The sequence below is a fragment of the Podarcis filfolensis genome (assembly GCF_964270895.1).
Source record: "Podarcis filfolensis genome assembly, chromosome: 8".
Classification (NCBI taxonomy): domain Eukaryota; kingdom Metazoa; phylum Chordata; class Lepidosauria; order Squamata; family Lacertidae; genus Podarcis; species Podarcis filfolensis.
The window spans coordinates 21,911,103-21,928,716 of record NC_139611.1 but is presented as its reverse complement, the minus strand read 5'-3'; the positions used below and the strand labels follow the sequence as shown (position 1 = coordinate 21,928,716).

Genomic DNA, 17,614 nt, shown 5'->3' with positions numbered 1-17,614 from the left:
CTAGGGATTGAACCTGGGACTTTTTACAGGCAGAGTAGGTCCTCTACATGCTGCATGCGGCCCCCAACCCAAACAAATGCCTAAGCAATGAATGCTTGAAAACCCCATTTTCACAAATCCAGTTGTAACTCTTACAGAACCATAGAATTCTTGAATTGGAAGGGCCCCTAGTCCAAAGCCCTGTAACTTAGTTTTTAAAACCTCCAATGAAGGCGAGTCATCCACCACCATCCAAGGCAGTCCATTCCACTGTCAAAGAGCTCTTACCACCTGAAAGTTCTTCCTAATGTTTAGTCGGGATCTCCTTCCTTGTAATTTTAATCCATTGTTTTGTGTCCTATCCTCTGGAGCAGGAGAGGAGAAAACAAGCTTGCTCCATCTTCCACATGGCAACCCTTCAGATACTTGTATATGTTCATTATATCACATCTCCTCTTCTCTAGGTGAAACATACCCATCTGAAGCATACACAGCCTTAGTGAAGACATGGAGGCGGATTTCCCAACACTCACTGCATTCCTCTTCCCCTGTAGCTTGTACCTACAGAGGAAGCTGCCTTATCCTGTGTCAGACCATTGGTTCCATCAAGCTCAGCACTATCCCTACTGATGGCCAGCAGATCTCCAGGGTTTGGGACATTCCCAGCCCTATCTCAAGATGGTGCGGATTGAACCTAGGACCTTTCTGCACACAAAGCATACCACTGAGCTGTGGCCCTCTCCCACAGAAGCACTCCACACATTCTAATTTGCAGTCCGCAGAGAAGATTGCAATGTCTGACAAGACTGGCCAACTTCTCCTTCAAACCTCCGCAGGGGAAACCCCTTGCAAGATTGCTGGCCCATTTGTAGTATACAAGCAAGAGATCAAATCAGGGGTGGGGCAGCTGTGGACCCTCTGCATGTTGCTAGACTACAGCATCCATCATCCCTGCCCATCCTCTGGCTGGGGCTGATGGGAATGCGAGTCCAACAACATACAGTAGAGACAACCAAAGACTCCATATCCCAGTGTTATGGAGACTCAGATTATTATTTTTAACAACAAAAGGGCTGCTCTTGTTTCTTTTCTCAATTCTAATGCACAGAAAATGAGGGGCAGGTGTGAGAAGAGAGAGGGGACAAAGAGAACCAGGAATGGATTTGCATGTGTGTTCCCTTAGAGAAGCAAGATCTCTCAGGAGCAGTGGCGGGGTGCCATGTCACAGAAGTCCACCAATTGTCCCCAAAAACGACAGTCAAATTGGAAGCTCCACATCAAGTGCACATCAAGTGTTGAGGAGATGGACACCACAGGACATTGTGCTTCCCTGCACCCAAAAGCAGCTGATTAACACCAGTAGCATGGTAACCAATTGGCAACAAGTTTATTCATTCTTCGTCAGGCAGATTTACAAAACGGGACAGAACATCATCACCCTACTATGACAAACAGCTTGGTCTTCATTTGAAATGTGAAAAGGGGAGACGGGGAGGAGAACAAGAGGCTGTTAGCAGTTTGGTCGCTTTCTTCTTCATCTGCTACAGGCCTCGCTGGTGCACTGCAGAACAGAGAAAGGGACTTGGTCCAATTGTTTATTGCAAAAGAAATACTCAGCCCCTTCCTCCCCCCATCCCTGCACAATGCCTGGTATATTTAGCATCTTCAGATTTAAAACGCCATCTGTTTTTCTGTCTCAGCTTCGCTAAAAATTGCTCTGTGACCTGCATTAAGTTGACACAAGGTTTCACCACCTAATTTTGAAGAGCCTAGTTTCCAACTGCACATTTGCTAAAGTCGTCATCAGATTCAAGAAGCCCTCCGTTTACAGAGGAGTATAGGAAGTTGCCTTAGGGATGCGGGTGGTGCTGTGGGTTAAACCACAGAGCCTAGGACTTGCCGATCAGAAGGTTGGCAGTTCGAATCCCTGCCATGGGGTGAGCTCCCGTTGTTCGGTCCCTGCTCCTGCCAACCTAGCAGTTTGAAAGCACCTCAAAGTGCAAGTAGATAAATAGGTACCGCTCCAGCGGGAAGGTAAACGGCGTTTCCATGCGCTGCTCTGGTTCTCCAGAAGCAGCTTAGTCATGCTGGCCACATGACCCGGAAGCTGTACGCCGGCTCCCTCGGCCAATAAAGCGAGATGAGCGCCGCAACCCCAGAGTCGGTCATGACTGGACCTAATGGTCAGGGGTCCCTTTACCTTTACTATAAGAAGTTGCCTTAGGCTTATACCAAGTTGGGACCATGGGCCTACATAGCTCAGGACTGTCTGCAGCAGGGATGGGGTACGAATGTAAGAACCTTGCAGCTGGAACAGGCCAATGGCTCATCCAGTCCAGCATCCAGTGGGAAGGGAAGCCTGCCAGGAGAACCCAAGGATAACAGCACTCTCCTCTTCTGTGCTTCATAGCAAGTGGTATTAAGAGCTTTACTGCCTCTGACAGAGGAGATAGCATGTAGTCATTGTGGCTAGTGGCCTCATTCTCCAACTATTTGTCCCCTTCTTAAAGCTGTCCAAGTCAGCAATCATCACTACACCTTGTGGGAGTGAGTTCCATAGTTTAACCAGGCACTGTGTGAAGAAGTATTTTCTTTTGTCTGAACCTTCCAACTTCATTGAACCTTCCAACCTTCCAACTTCTAGCGTTATGGGAGAGGGAGGGGAAAACTGTTTTGCACTTACTCTACACAATGCATCATTTTATTTATTATTTTTTCCATTAAGGTTTTATTAAAGCTTTTACATGATATTAATTATTATTATTATTATTATTATTATTATTATTATTATTATTATTATTATTATTTCTACCCCGCCCATCTGGCTGGATTTCCCCAGCCACTCTGGGTGGTTTTCAACAGAACTTTAAAAACAGAATAAAACATCACCCATTAAAAACTTCCCTAAACAGGGCTGCCTTCAGATGTTTTCTAAAAGTCGGATAGTTATTTCCTTGACATCTGATGGGAGGGCCATACAATAAAATAAACCCATCTAAATAAAAACAAAACCAGAGAAAGAAAAAGCAAATGCAGAGCCCTCTCTCAAAGGTAGCTCTTAACCCTTGTCTCTCACAGAAAATGGTGGACCCTCCCAGCTCTCACCTGGGAGCTTTCCTTTCTTCTCAATCTCTCACCCTGGGAAGTCTTCCCTGCCTACACCTTGCATCATTTTAAACACCTTTAAAACACACCTGGGCAGCTCAAGTCAGCAGAGCATAGGACTCTTAATCTTAGGGCTGTGGGTTCGAGTCCCACGTTGGACAAAATATTCCTGCATTGCAGGGGGTTGGACTAGATGACCCTCGTGGTCCCTTCCAACTCTACAGTAGTATGATTTCATGATCACATTGCCTCAGATTTGCCTTTTCCCTAACCTAAGAAGCCTATACTGTTCAACATTTTCCTCACAGGGGATTTACCCCATCCCCTTGATCAGCTTGGTGGCCCTTTTTTGAACATTTCCCAGCTCTACAGCAGGCTTCCTCAAACTCGGCCCTCCAGATGTTTTTGGCCTACAACTCCCATGATCCCTAGCTAGCAGGCCAGTGGTCAGGGATGGTGGGAATTGTAGTCTCAAAACATCTGGAGGGCCAAGTTTGAGGAAGCCTGATCTACAGTATCCTTTCTGAGGTAAGGCAACCAGAACTGTACACAGTATTCCAAATACGTCAGTCCTGTAAATTTGTATGATGAAGTGCCAGTTCAGGACAAATGGATGTACTTCCTTCACACAGCACGTCGTTAAACTATGGAACTCCCTGCCACAAGATACATAGGGTTACCTTTTCCCAGTCCAAGGGGCACAATCCTGTGTGGGCAACCTTTCCAGGTCAACAAGCTCATGGTGGATGGGACCAGAGGCATGAGCATAGTTTGAGAAACCTTTCTGCCAGGCATATACAGTGGTACCTCGGGTTACATACACTTCAGGTTACATAAGCTTCAGATTACAGACTCCGCTAACCCAGAAATAGTTCCTCAGGTTAAGAACTTTGCTTCAGGATGAGAACAAAAATTGTGCAGCAGTGGTGTGGCAGCAGTGGGAGGCCCCATTAGCTAAAGTGGTGCTTCAGGTTAAGAACAGTTTCAGGTTAAGAACGGACGTCCAGAATGAATTAAGTTCTTAACCCAAGGTACCACTGTACACTCTCAAGGAGAGTGTGTGGCAAGGCTGGTAATGGGTCAAGGGCCAAGGAATAGGTGCAGAGGGCCTCATGTGGCTCCACCCCTGGACTACTGGTTTCATATGCTGTCCCCAAAGTCCTTGGAGGAAGGGTAGGAGCCAAGGGTGATCTCCAAGACAGAGAGCTGCTCACCTGAGGCTTTGCTCCTTCTTCTACATTTGCAGAGATGCCAAGGGCAGTGACAATAGACTCCAAGGGAAGGTAGTCACCGGGGGACTCCTGAGCAGAATACAAAAGCAGATTCTCCCCTCCTGGAATGACAGGGGAAAGAGAGAGAAGAGGTAAACAGGTACTAGCTGTGGAACGCTAGTCTTAGCCCCTGCTTTGCATGTAGAAGGTCGCAGGTTCAATGCCTGGCATCTACAAGTAGGCCTGGGAGAACATCCTATTTCTGAAGAGCCAGTCAGTATGGGCCAGGCTTCCTCAAACTCATCCCTCCAGATGTTTTGAGACTACAGTTCCCATCATTCCTGACCACTGGTCCTGCTAGCAAGGGACCATGGGAGTTGTAGGCCAAAAAATCTGAAGGGCCGAGTTTGAGGAAGCCTGGCTGTAGGCAATGCAAGGCTGGATGGATCATCAGGTCTCCCCTCCCTTTAAATGTCATCTGGAGGCACCAGGCTTCCTCAGCAGGAGAGATAGGAAGCAAAAGGCTTGTTGCATTTGAACCACCTCCATCAGGCACCTCCTGCCCCTGAACTATGCCAACTGTTCAATAGAGGAACAACTGTCTAGAAACTGGTGTGTTTTGAGTTTTGTTTTCCTCTTCCCTCCTTGTCCCTTTTCCCTTGTGTGTCGTTTGTTTGTTTGTTTGAGGAAGTGTCTTGTTTTGATTTCGTGTATGCCACCCTGGGAGCCTTTTTGGCAAAAGAGCGGGGTACAAACGCTCTAAATAAATATACAAAAATAAGGCAGATTCCTGTGTTCCTGTGAAATGTTTTCTGCCCTCATCTTGCTCCTGGAAGAGAGAAATGGACATCTATTAAGAACCCTGCTGGGTCTGTCTGTGGTAGCATCTTCTATTACACAGCAGCCAGCCAGTAGCCCTCCCATCAGATGTCAAGGAAATAAACAACTATCTGACTTTTAGAAGACATCTGAAGGCAGCCCTGTTTAGGGAAATTTTTAATATTTGATGGATTATTGTATTTTAATCTTTTGTTGTAAGCTGCCCAGAGTGGCTGGGGAAACCCAGCCAGATGGGCGGGGTATAAGTAATAAATTTATTATTGTATTATTATTTTATTAAAGAAGCTAAGAATTGTCTAGTATGGGTAGCAGTAGCTTTCCCACCCATAAATTTTTATCGATTTTCATACAATTAAAAAAATTCTATTCAGTTTCAGTACAATATTCCCTTCACATTTTGACCTCCCATCCTTATTTCCATGTTTCTGTTCAAATCCTTTATCTACTGCCTCAAATGTAATACTTATTTCTATAAGTATTACATCACATTCCTTTATCATTCTCATTCCTTTGCTTATATTTCCAGTCCTGCCTACAATTTTGTTTGACTATAATATTTTCTCAGATCGTCTGAAAAGGGTCTCAGCTCTTCCACAAATATTTCGTCTTTTTTGGTCTCTTATTTTTGCCATCCATTTTACCATCTCCATATAGTACAACAGTTTTAGAGTCCCACTCTTTCATTGGAACTTCTTTCATTTCTGCGCATATGGACTTCTGGCTGCGGCAGCAGCATACATAAACAACTTTTGACCAACTTTTTTGAGGCCTACCCCATTATTCCCAAAAGAAATGCTTCAGGCTTTTTTGGGGGGGGTGACTATTTTAACCATCTTTTTCAATTCATTATGTATCACTTCCCAAAAGCCTGTTGCTTTTTTTACAAGTCCACCACATATGAAAAAACGGCCCTTCAGACTTCTGCATTTCCAACATTTACTTTGATAGTGTCTTGTACATCTTGGCCAGTTTATTAGTTGTTAAATACCATCTGTATATCATTTTCCAATAGTTTTCCTTTAACATGTAACAGGCTAGACTGGTGACTGGGAGCAGCTGCCGAGACCACATAACACCGGTCTTGAAAGACTTACATTGGCTACCAATATGTTTCTGAGCACTATTCAAAGTGTTGGTGCTGACCTTTAAAGCCCTAAACGGCCTCAGTCCAGTATACCTGAAGAAGCGTCTCCACCCCCATCATTCTGCCCGGACGCTGAGGTCCAGCGCCGAGGGCCTTCTGGCGGTTCCCTCACTGCGAGAAGTGAAGCTACAGGGAACCAGGCAGAGGGCCTTCTCAGTAGTGGATTCCACCCTGTGGAATCCCTCCCATCAGATGTCAAAGGAATAAACAACTATCTGACGTTTAGAAGATATCTGAAGTTTTTTAATGACTGATGTTTTAATGCATTTTTAATCTCCTGTTGGAAGCTGCCCACAGTGGCTGGGGAAACCTAGCCAGATGGGCGGGGTATAAGAAGTTGTTGTTGTTGTTGTTGTTGTTATATTTCATATCTACTCTCCACAACTTTTCCCTAGCAGCAGCTCTCCAGAGTTTCACGCAAAATTATTCTCCCAGCCCTACCTGCAGGCACTGAAGATTGAACCTGAAACCTTTTGCATGCAAATCAGATGCTCTACCACTGAGCTACATCCTTTCCCCAAAACAAGCTAATGTTATATATTTTCTAAGCCATTTATGTTGTCTTTGCAATGTGCAAAAAACCAATCCCCATTAACAGAAACTGAGCCAGGGCAGTGGAAGGTTGCCCCCTTACCTCGGCCAACTATCAGCGTCCCACCGCTCTGCAGAAGATCTCCAGAAAAGTTGCCTTGAATACCGGCAGCGTTTGCCTGCAGGGGGGGTGAGGAGGAAAAGAAGATCAAAGCCTAGGCCCCAATCCCCATCCGTTAAAGAGGCTCTTTCAGAAGTTACCCAGCATCCTCAAAGTCCCACTGGAGGCCAAGTCTAAGGACAAACCTTCAGATTTCTGGATGGTCCCTTGCTCAACGGTGAGGCCAAATGGTTGGCCAGAAGTTTCAGCTGGGACATTTTCCAGTGCTTTTGGAGACCATTTAAATGCAATGTTTGAGGGGGCTCACAGTGGAAATAGGAGCTGCTTGTTCCCCACCCCGAAATCTTTAAACATACTTTTTGCCAGCACAGCAAATCAGAAAAGTGACAAGCACACTTGGACTTGGTGGTTTCGGAATTGCCAATAAGGCGTTGAACAGGGATGCCAAGCCTCAAGCCCAGGAATCAAATCTGGCCCTCCTGGCCTTTCCATCAGGCCCCTGGAGCTCTCCCAAGCTACACCCTTCACCCATCCTGCTTTGTATCCTCCTTGAGAGCTGTTTGGAGGGGACCACAAATTCACCACAGCTAGTGCAAACAGCACAGGCTAGGTGGACCACGGTCCTTCAATTTCATGCAGGGCATCATCCATTGTAACTAACAACCCCCAGGGATGTCAAACTGTTCCTCTGCTGGCAACAGTTTTCACCAACTGACCTTTGTGATGACCTGTCGGACAGGCTTCCCCAGAGCTGCAGGGACTATACTTAAGGCATTGTACCTAAAAGGAGGAAGGCAAGTTACAGTCAAAACATTAGGGACACAGGTGGAACATTATTTTCAAGAGTGGTGGCTTTGCAGGCAGAAGGTCCCAGCCAGGTTCAATCCTAAGAATCTCTAGGTAGGGCTGGGAATGTCTGCAGTGCTGTAGAGCCACTGCCAGTCAGTGTAGACCAGTGTTTCTCAAGCTTGGGTCTCCAGCTGTTCTTGGACTACAACACCCATCATCCCTAGCTAGCAGGACCAGCGGTCAGGGATGATGGAAGTTGTAGTCTGGCAACAGCTAGAGACCCAAGTTTGAGAAACACTAGCATAGACCAGCAGTTCTCAACCTGTGGGTCCCCAGACGTTGTTGGACTACAACTCCCATCATCCCTGAACTCTGGCCTTGCTAGCTAGGGGTGATGAGTTGAGAAAGGCTAGCATAGACAGTTTTGAGCTAGATGGACCGATGGTCTGACTCTGTCTAAGGTCACTTCCTGTGTTCTTAAGACTACATGCCCCAGCTTTTGGTATGGAGGTTTGTGCGAATGGCACCCTGAAATTCTCTAACTGATTCAGCGGCTAGAGAAATTGAGAGGGGGGTGGCATTTTGCCAAATGTCTCCAGGAGGAGGAGATGATATCTAGGTTTCTCAGGGTGGGGTTCACCATTAGAAGTGGCAAGAACAGTTTTATTTTCTGGTACTGTTGCAAGTGCAGAAACCGTGTTGAGAGCATGGCTATTATTTTGCAACCTCCACAATGCTCTGGACCTAGCATCATTTCAATATTCCTTGAGGAAGAGAGGAGAACTAGCCCCGCTGTACATCGGGAAGGGCTGTGTGGAGAGAGTCTCTTCCTTTAAATTCCTAGGAGTTCATCTCAGTGAAGACCTTAGTTGGAAAATAAATACAACCCAGGTGGTTAAGAAAGCCCAACAGAGACTCCATCTCCTCAGAGTATTGCAGAAGAATGATGTCAATCAACATTTGGTGATCTCCTTCTACAAGAGAAAGTGTCCTTTCATACTGCATCATGGTGTGGTACACTGGTTTGACATCAACTGATAGGAAGAGCCTACAGAGGGTAGTGAATACAGCACAAGATATTATGGGCTGTCCTGTGAATCCGCTGGATGAAATAGCGGAAGAACGTTGCCTCAGGAGAGTGAGAAAATTCTCAGGGATGATTCATACCCTGGCCGGCACTTTCTTGATCTCCTGCCCTCAGGCAGAAGATATAGAAGCATGATTAGTCGCACCAACAGGGTAAAGAACAGCTTCTATCTGCGGGCTATTAGGCTGCTGAATGAAAAGATAACAACAGGGCAACTGACTTTCGGGTTTGGTGGGTGTACGTCAGTAAACAAGGGGAATTAAGACTAAGAGAGCTGAGTGGGGAGTGCTAGTGTAATCTCACTGTATACAAGTTGTACAAATGCCAATAAAGTATTTCAATTTCAATATGCTTATGGGGAGAGAGGAGGTAGCCACCACCATAAAAGAAGAAAGAAAAAAGTGCAGAATATTCTTGCGTGGGTGCAGCACTGAGTATGCAGTGTAAGTCTACACAGAGACTAGCCTACTGTGCAAAGGTAAGCTTTGTATTAGTAGCTCCACCCACTTTGGCCTCTGGCCCCTCCCACTACCGCTGCACGGTCCCTGGAAGGTTGCCCAGAAGGAATTGTGGCCCTCATTCTGAAAAAAGCTGCCTTACGTCATCAAGAAGAAAAGAGCCAGACACCTTTTTAAAACCCCCAAGCTCACATTTCAGAGAAATGGCCTGAGTTATCTGAGGGGCAAGGGGAAGAGCCACAGACTTTTGCCTAGGTTAAACTGTGCAGAATCTCTCACCAAGGTCACAGGTTCGATCCCCGTGTGGGACAGCTGCATATTCCTGCATTACAGCGGGTTGGCCTAGATGATCCTCAGGGTCCCTTCAAACTCTACAATTCTATGATTCTATGGCACTATGGCCATGATCCAAAGCATACTTAATATATGGTTACCAGATTCCCCGTTTCCTGGGGACAGTCCCCAGATTTACAAATCTGTCCCCGGACAAAATCCGTCCCCGGAATGTCCCTAGATTTCATTTAATGTCCCTGGATTTATATTTGAAGTGTTGCAGATTTATAAGCAGGGAATGAATGTTGCGTGATTGGCTCAACGGCACAAGACACAACATATGGGGACTTCCGGTGAGGCCAAATGGCAGGCGGGACGGAAGCAAGCAGCTCCTGAAGTCTGCCAGAGCCAACTGTTCTACTAAGCTGGCTCCGGGCTGCTGAGACTGCAGCTGCCACTGCCAAGGGGGAACCAGGGACACCCGGCACATCAACTGGGGGAACCGCTGACCCTCCTGTAACCCAAATTGAGCCGGGAGTGAGAGCGCCTGGCCATCCGGCCGACTGCCCAGCGATGCTCCGGGACCAGGAAAAACCCCAGAGCTGATGCAGGGAGACGGAGGAGAGGAGAAGGAGATGGGAGGGAGAGAAAAAGGAAGGAGAAAAAGAGGGAAGCCCCAACTTTGCCGCGCTGCTGCCACTGCTGAGGACGAGAGATAGGAGAGCACCGGGAGGGCAAGGACACATGGCCGAGCCCAGGCCCGACCTGAGCCTACTCCATGGCGGCTAGCGCTCCTAGAGAGCAGGCTGGGGCCCAGAGGAAGGCTGTGCAACAGAGGAGACCACAGAAGAGAAGATATTTGAAAATAATAATTAAGAAGTAATAACTTTTAAAAAATAATTTTCTTTTCTTTTCAAAAAAAAAAGTGTCCCCGGATTCTTTGAAAAAAATCTGGTAACCTTAACTTAATAGGGAGACAAATGCTCTTATGACCCACCTGATTTTAGTTATTGTAAGATGTTTCAAACTGTTTTCAATGTTGTGTTTTAACGTCGTAACCTGCCCCGGGACTTTAGGGTGGGTAACTAACAAGAACAATAATGCTCAGTGGGACTTTTCAAGTCCACAACACACATGCTAAAAATTCAACAAACCTTTTGAACCCGAGATCTTGGTAGCACTGTTTGGTTTCATCCAAATAGAGTTCTGAAAGTAAACCAGAAGTTACTCAATGCAAAGACTAACATTTCCTGCCACCTAAAAGCCTGAAGGAGCATCCAATGTTACTCCTACTCAGAGTAGACCCATGGGAATTAATGATGACTAACTGCTGCCAGGCTGCCTCAGTGGGAAAGAGATAATAAACAGGTCCATTCTATCTGCTTTCCTGAAAGTCCAGTTCCATCAGTCATCTCCTATCCCCTGAACTGTTTCTGTGTCAGCCGCTTATGACAAGAGCTACTATTTAAGAACTGGTACCTGGGTTTGCTTGGTTTCCTCTTCCCTCCCTGTCCCTTTTTCCTTTTCTGTCATTTTTTTTCCCTTTCAGATTCCAAACCTGTGGGCAAGGGCTGTTTTGTTTTACTGGCAGTACATAAGCCCCCCTGGCAGTCTTTTTCAGCTGAAGAATGAGGCATAAACAAATAAAAAATAAAAATAAACAACTTAAGTCTATTAATTTCAAGGGGCCTACTCGGAGATGAGCTTAGCTGGATGCAAACCACTGCATTTGTTGGGCTCAATTTATACCCTAGACTTCTTTGTCTCAAAAGACAGGAGAGAGTCACAAAGGCATCCACCTTTCAAGAAACACAAAGCCAACACAATTTCACACAAAATGGGAAACCTGTGACCTTCCCAGATATTGTTGGACTCCCACTCCCACCATCCCCAGTTCACAGAGGCTGTTGGGAGCTGGAGTTTCAACAAGATCCGAAGGACACCATTCTTACACATAAGTTAGGACTAAAAACAAACAAAACTGTTCCATACAATTTTAATGTGGGGTGGAGGTTTCCAGCATCCTTGCACAGGTCTAGCAAGGCAGATACTGCTCACATGCCAGGCACAGAGGATGACTGGCTGGACAGTCAAACTTCTGCATTCTTGCTTTGAGCCGAGGTGGGCAGGGGCAGCCAGCAGTTAGCTTGGTGGGTTGCAAGCCAAGTCTTCCCTATACGAGTGGCATGTCAGTAGAGGCATATCTAATCGAGCTGGAAAGGATATCTGCTGCCACAGCATCCCTGACTGGCTAGCCAGCCAACCTCTGCTGACAACATCCCCAATTGGCTAGCCATCCAACCTTTGCTTGCGGCATTCCAACGTCTGCTTCAACACAAAGGAGAGACCATGTGCTCGGCTATCAAACAGCAGGTTCCATGCAGGTTTGGCATGGCCAAACTTGGCCCTCCAGCTGTTTTTTTTTTTCCTTTTGTTCAGTTTTATTTATTTTGTTTAAATAAGTAGTTCAGAAAAACAACAACCAAAAAGAAAGAAAAACAGATTGAAGACACTCCAAAAATATTGAAAGCAAATATTACATACTTATCACATAATATTCCCCCCAGCTTCCATCCGCCACAATTCTACTTCTTTGAATCTCTATTTCCACCTTTATCTTTGCATTCTCCAAATCTATCATTCTTTGTATTTATTTTATCTCTTCTCTTTTCCAATTCATAGATATACTTTACATTTTTATTCTAGGCATATTAGCAAATCATTCTTAGAACAATATTTTAACATATAATCTTCAAAACATTTCCATTCCTTTTTAAATTTTTGATTTGACTGATATCTTATGATTGATATCAGTCATAAGATATCAGCCCTCCAGCTGTTTTGGGACAACAACTCCCATCATCCCTAGCTAACAGGGACCAGTGGTCAGGGATGATGGGAACTGTAGTCCCAAAACAGCTGGAGGGCCAAGTTTGGCCATGCCTGCCTTAAGCACTCCACAAAAGGTCTCTTTCCCGCTTCCTTCATGGGGCTCCTACGATCCAAGACCTACCTCCCGCAAAGTAATTTCCCTCCAGAAACTCCTGCAGGCCTAGGCTTTCTGGCGCAACACCTATTAAGCGGACACCGTTACTCTCCAGCACCTCTCTCAGCTTGCTGGTTTCCTTGGCAATCCAGCGGCACACCTGGCACCCGAGGCGGCGCAAGAACAGCACCACGCACGGACAGTCCCTCCAAATGCTCCTCAGCTCCACCACCTGGAAAAACCAGACAAGATCATAAAAGTGGCAGCCCGTACAAGATTCCTTCTTGTGGAACATGATGAGGCTTGAATGCCCAGCGAGAGAGCTCTTCGATAATAAAGTGGGCATAACAGGGGCTTGATCCTTAATTCTTGCAGAGCCAGATTTCTCAGACACCTGAGAAATGCAGGAGGATGTCTTCCACCAAGTCCATCTAACATAGAATTGTTTGTTCTGGCTCCCTCCAGAAGTTTTTGGACTACAAATCCCATCATCCTGGCTCTCTAGTAGTTTCTGAACTACAACTCCCATCATCCTGGCCATTGGCCATTCAAGCCGAGGATGATGAGAGTTGGAGCCCAGTAACTGAGGAGATTTCACCCCTCCCATATCCAAGAATCTCCTGATGAGTCTGGTGATTCTCCAGAGAGGAGGGGGCGGTGTTCTGCTCTCTACTTATTCTGCTCCAGCACCACATCAAAGAGTCAGTCAGTCAGTCAGTGTGTCGGAGAGAGGCTGAGTGTTAGAGATCGTGTGTATAGATAAGGTTGCTGCTAAGAGCAGCTGCAGACACTCGGTGCAGTTCAGCTTCTCCATTTAGCTCTGTATATAGTTGTATTATAGTTGTAGATAGAATAAAGAAGATATTCTACAGAGCTGCTCTCCGAGTCGTTTATGCTCTGCTGTACTCTGCTGTGCAACGACTGTCTTCTTGTTGGAGTGAATCCGGTGCTCACAACTCCGGTCCACAGCACTTTGACCTGTTCCTGTGCAGAAGGTGGTCTCTGGAAGTGCTACCCAGCTCGCCTAGCCCAGTCGGGGCTGAAGTGGATGAGTCCAGTTGGTGACACTGGCTCAAGGGCGATGCTGACAGTAACATCTGAAGAACATCATGATTGGCCTACGTTGACTAGCTGTGGCACTTCAGAGCTTCAGTCTATCCCAGCCCTACCTGGAGCTGCCCGGCACTGAACCATACATGCAAAGCAGATATTCTTTCCCTTGAACCCTTGGCCTGAAGGTGCATAGGAAGCTCCATGTTGCTCCATGTTGTCTACTCACTGAAAAGACAGTGAGATTCCAGGGACTGAACCTGGTACCTTCTGCATCCAAAGCATGTACTAAGCTGTTGAGCCTCAGCCTCACAATTAAGGAGGAAAAAAACCAGAGGCTTCATGTGGAAAGTGCCGCTTAAACCAAGGTTTATATGCAGAACCTTTGGCTCTCCAAATATTCTTGGACTACAGCTCCCATCAGCCCAAGCAAGCATGGCCAATGGTCAAGGATGATGGCAAGTGTAGTCCGACATTTGGAAGGGAAAGGGTTCCCCACTTTGACATCACCTGTGACATAGGTAGTGTTACAGCATGGAAACAAGGACTTTGACAGGTGGGCAGGACAAACCACCTGTCCATCATCACCTGGGGTCCTCACAACATCAGGTGGGTGACGTGTGGGTTCTCCCTGCCGCCTGCCAACGTTGGCCCACAGTGGTCAGGACAGAGAAGAAACAGGCTTGCAGAGCCAAAGAGATTCCCCAGTCCTGCTCTGCAGTATCCTCCTTTTGAAAGGGAGCCCAAGCTTTAGACTGAAAGAGTGGGAAGGTAATTGCTGGGATGCGGTGTTGACGAACTGTGAAATCCTGACAAGGGCAGCTCAAGCAACAGCCTGGCAGATGGTCAAAGCACGACTCACAAGACTAGTCCTACAAAACTCTGACGTAACAGGCAGGAGTGTCCCCAGATGGATTTCACATGCAATGTTTTATTTAGTGGTGACCAAGGAAGGCCAGGCTGAGGAATGCACAGGTCTTGGCACATGCAGGGCTATGCCCAGGCACCAATCAGCAGATAGATGGTGCCTGCACGTCCCTTTCAGTCGAGCCCATTCATCAGCTCCGCAGCTGGCATGTCAGGTATAAAGGTAAAGGGACCCCTGACCATTAGGTCCAGTCGTGGCCGACTCTGGGGTTGCGGTGCTTATCTCGCTTTATTGACCGAGGGAGCCGGCGTACAGCTTCCGGGTCATGTGGCCAGCATGACTAAGCCGCTTCTGGCGAAACAGAGCAGCGCACGGAAACGGCGTTTACCTTCCTGCCAGAGTGGTACCTATTTATCTACTTGCACTTTGACATGCTTTCGAACTGCTAGGTTGGCAGGAGCAGGGACCGAGCAACGGGAGCTCACCCCGTCACGGGGATTCAAACTGCCGACCTTCTGATCAGCAAGTCCTAGGTTCTGTGGTTTAACCCACAGCACCACCCGTATCCCAGGTATGTCAGGTATAGGGCAGGCATAATGGCTTGGCAAAACAACAACAACAACAACAACCAGCCAGGTGGACCAACTCAAGAGGCCTAGTGGGTCTAATTAAGCCAACAAGCCAGATGTTCTGCACCACTGGTTTATTGCATGATTGTGCCCTACAGATCTTGTTTTTCCAAATAGTATGTACCAAACAAGGTAAATACCATGTGTTCTATGTAAGTTGAAACTAGGAGCGGTGCTAATTAAGGCAGCTGCTTTCTCTCTATTGGGAAAGGGCATCTTTGCAAATCATGATTTAAGAAATCCGACCTTGGTAGTTTCACACCACCTGGGACTGTATTTGGCCTCTGTGCATGCAAGCAGGGTGTGAAAAGTATAGCCCTCTTCCAATGTCCATCTCCAAGACCTGAGGCTCAGGAGGAATGGGGATCATTAGAACAAGTGTTGAAAATAAAACTGCCAGGATCATAGATAGCTCTCTTGGATGACCAGGGATAGCTCAGTCAGTAGAGCATGAGACTCTGGATCTCAGGGTGGTGGGTTCGAGTCTCACCTTGAGCAAAAGATTCCTGCATTGCAGGGGGTTGGACTAGATGACCCATGGGGGTCTATTCCAACTCCACAATACTATGATTCTTAATGCCTTTGTACAGATATAGGGTACAACTGCACTTGGAACACTGCATGCATATGCTTTAAGAGTCAGAAAAAAGTTTGGAAAGGACAGTAAAAGTGATCGAGGTAACTCTCATTTCAGATATTCCTCAAATGCATCCTTGGACAAATAAGCAATACTCCTAAGAAAATTGCACTTATATTTGTGGCAGCATCTACATGGCACTTGAGAAAACAAGTCTCTGTCCCCAAGGGGATACAATCTAGAAACAGACAGAAAGGGAAACCACAGAAGAAAGGGTAAACCAGGGAATAATGGGCATTAATTTTACAGATTTTATAAATAATTTTAATTTTAATTAAATTATAATTATAATATTTAGACCCCTCTATTTGGTATACATAAAAACTGGACAGAACACAGCCAAAATTGGCAAAGCTATTTAAAAACCACACACAAATATAATTATTAAAATACAGATAAAATCTGTAAAACTTTCACAACAAATATAGGCAGCTAAATCATATGTTTGGGTAGGCTTGCTGAGAGAATGAAGTTTCCAGCAGGGTCAAACTCAGTATAGCATAAGCTTATACCAGCGCGATACTGTGAATTAAGTGATAAAGTTATCTCAGTCTCTATTCCTTCTCTATGGCCCCTAGAGCAGGCAAGAGGCTGCAATCCTACACACGCTTACCTAGAAGCAAACCTCACTTAACTAGCAGGGCATAATCCTGAATCAAGACAGATATGGTTGCATTATTAACCAAGCACAACATGTCGTTTTGGAACTATCATTCACAAAGCCCAGAGTTCAGATCTCACCCATAACAAGGCAAGCTTCTCTCAGCCCTACAACCACTCACCAGAGAAGTTTCTGAAATATGGGAATAAAACTAATTGGCCCTTAGGACTGTTGGTGAGTCAGACCACACAGAGTGGTTTTCAACCCGCCAGAGTGCAGCATAATGAGGATAGCAGGATGCTAGGTTTGCTAAAAATAAAATAAAAGATGTCACGTCGTTCCAGTACAGCTAGCTAACCAGCAGATACAACGCACAGCCTCCTTTCCTCTTCTGGAGGAAAGATCAGACAGCAACCAAATTAAGCCACCCCTGCAGAGTGGACCTGTTTCAAACCCTCTCCCCGATCCGCTTCCATCACTGCTCCCCGCCCCCTTAAAGCAAAGAGCATGTCAGTTCTGCGCTGAAGACGCCCAAAGACAACGCACAACAACCTCTTAGAAATGGGAGACGAATACCTCAGCTGGTTAGCTGGTTAAACCAGAGTTCAGCAGCAGAGCTCATGCCTTTTGCATGCAAAGGTTCTGGGTTCAACCCCCGGGACCTCTCGTTAAAAAGGATCAAGCAGCAGCAGGAGAGGACGACGACAGCGTTTCTCCTAGGACTCTTGAGGGGCGAACAGGCTGGCTGAGCGCAAGGCAAGAGCTCGGAATATCTAGGCAGTTACAAAACCACAACGCTTTTCCATGCAGGTAGCTGAGAATTTCAAGCGACTTGCCGGATCGCACCGTTTGCTATGCAGATGAGGAATTACAAAATCGTAACAAACAAGCCCCGCCGTCTTATGTAAAGGGTCTCACCTCCCCACTGACTGCATGCTTCAGCGTGTTGGCTCCCACTTTGGCTAAATCCACCGCCATCTCTGCTCTTCTTAAACTGCACCCTTCTCCTTGGGTCTCGCGCTCCCTTTCCCTTTATGGGCTCTGCGTCAGCTGATAGAAAAGCCACGCCCCCTGGCTTCTGCAAGTCTCCCTCCTCCGGGACTCCTTATGCATATGCATAACCTGGGCGGAGCCAGCCAGCAGCTCCAGGCAGGGAGGCGATATCTCCTCCCACGAAGAGGAACACAGATATTAAGAAGCATCTGGTGGCGGCAGAAAGTGCTGTTAGCTGCATGTTGAGCTGAGCAGGGGCAGAAGCGGGTTAGCAGGGCAAAGGACAGGATGTGCTGTTCTGAGGTGCTGGGA

General features: G+C 46.5%; 1 protein-coding gene across 1 annotated transcript; it reads right to left on the bottom strand.

Annotated features, from left to right (window-relative positions):
* Positions 1-1,342: 1,342 nt before the first annotated feature.
* Positions 1,343-17,379, bottom strand: PRXL2B (peroxiredoxin like 2B). Its single transcript, XM_083629012.1, has 7 exons — positions 17,228-17,379; positions 12,552-12,756; positions 10,693-10,744; positions 7,648-7,711; positions 6,914-6,989; positions 4,299-4,417; positions 1,343-1,540 (listed from the first exon to the last, which is right to left on the bottom strand). Exons 1-7 carry the CDS (start codon positions 17,285-17,287, stop codon positions 1,514-1,516), a joined length of 603 nt encoding a protein of 200 aa, XP_083485138.1. The 5' UTR covers positions 17,288-17,379; the 3' UTR covers positions 1,343-1,513.
* Positions 17,380-17,614: the final 235 nt, after the last annotated feature.

Bases quoted from the DNA above. Each gene is read 5' to 3' on its own strand.
- PRXL2B (XM_083629012.1), bottom strand. From the start codon at position 17,287: ATGGCGGTGGATTTAGCCAAAGTGGGAGCCAACACGCTGAAGCATGCA. The intron at 10,745-12,551 runs GTAGGTCTTGGA...GTTTACTTTCAG, and splicing joins GGGAAATTACTTTGCGGGAG to AACTCTATTTGGATGAAACC. The intron at 4,418-6,913 runs GTAAGGGGGCAA...CTGTCATTCCAG, and splicing joins GACGCTGATAGTTGGCCGAG to GAGGGGAGAATCTGCTTTTG.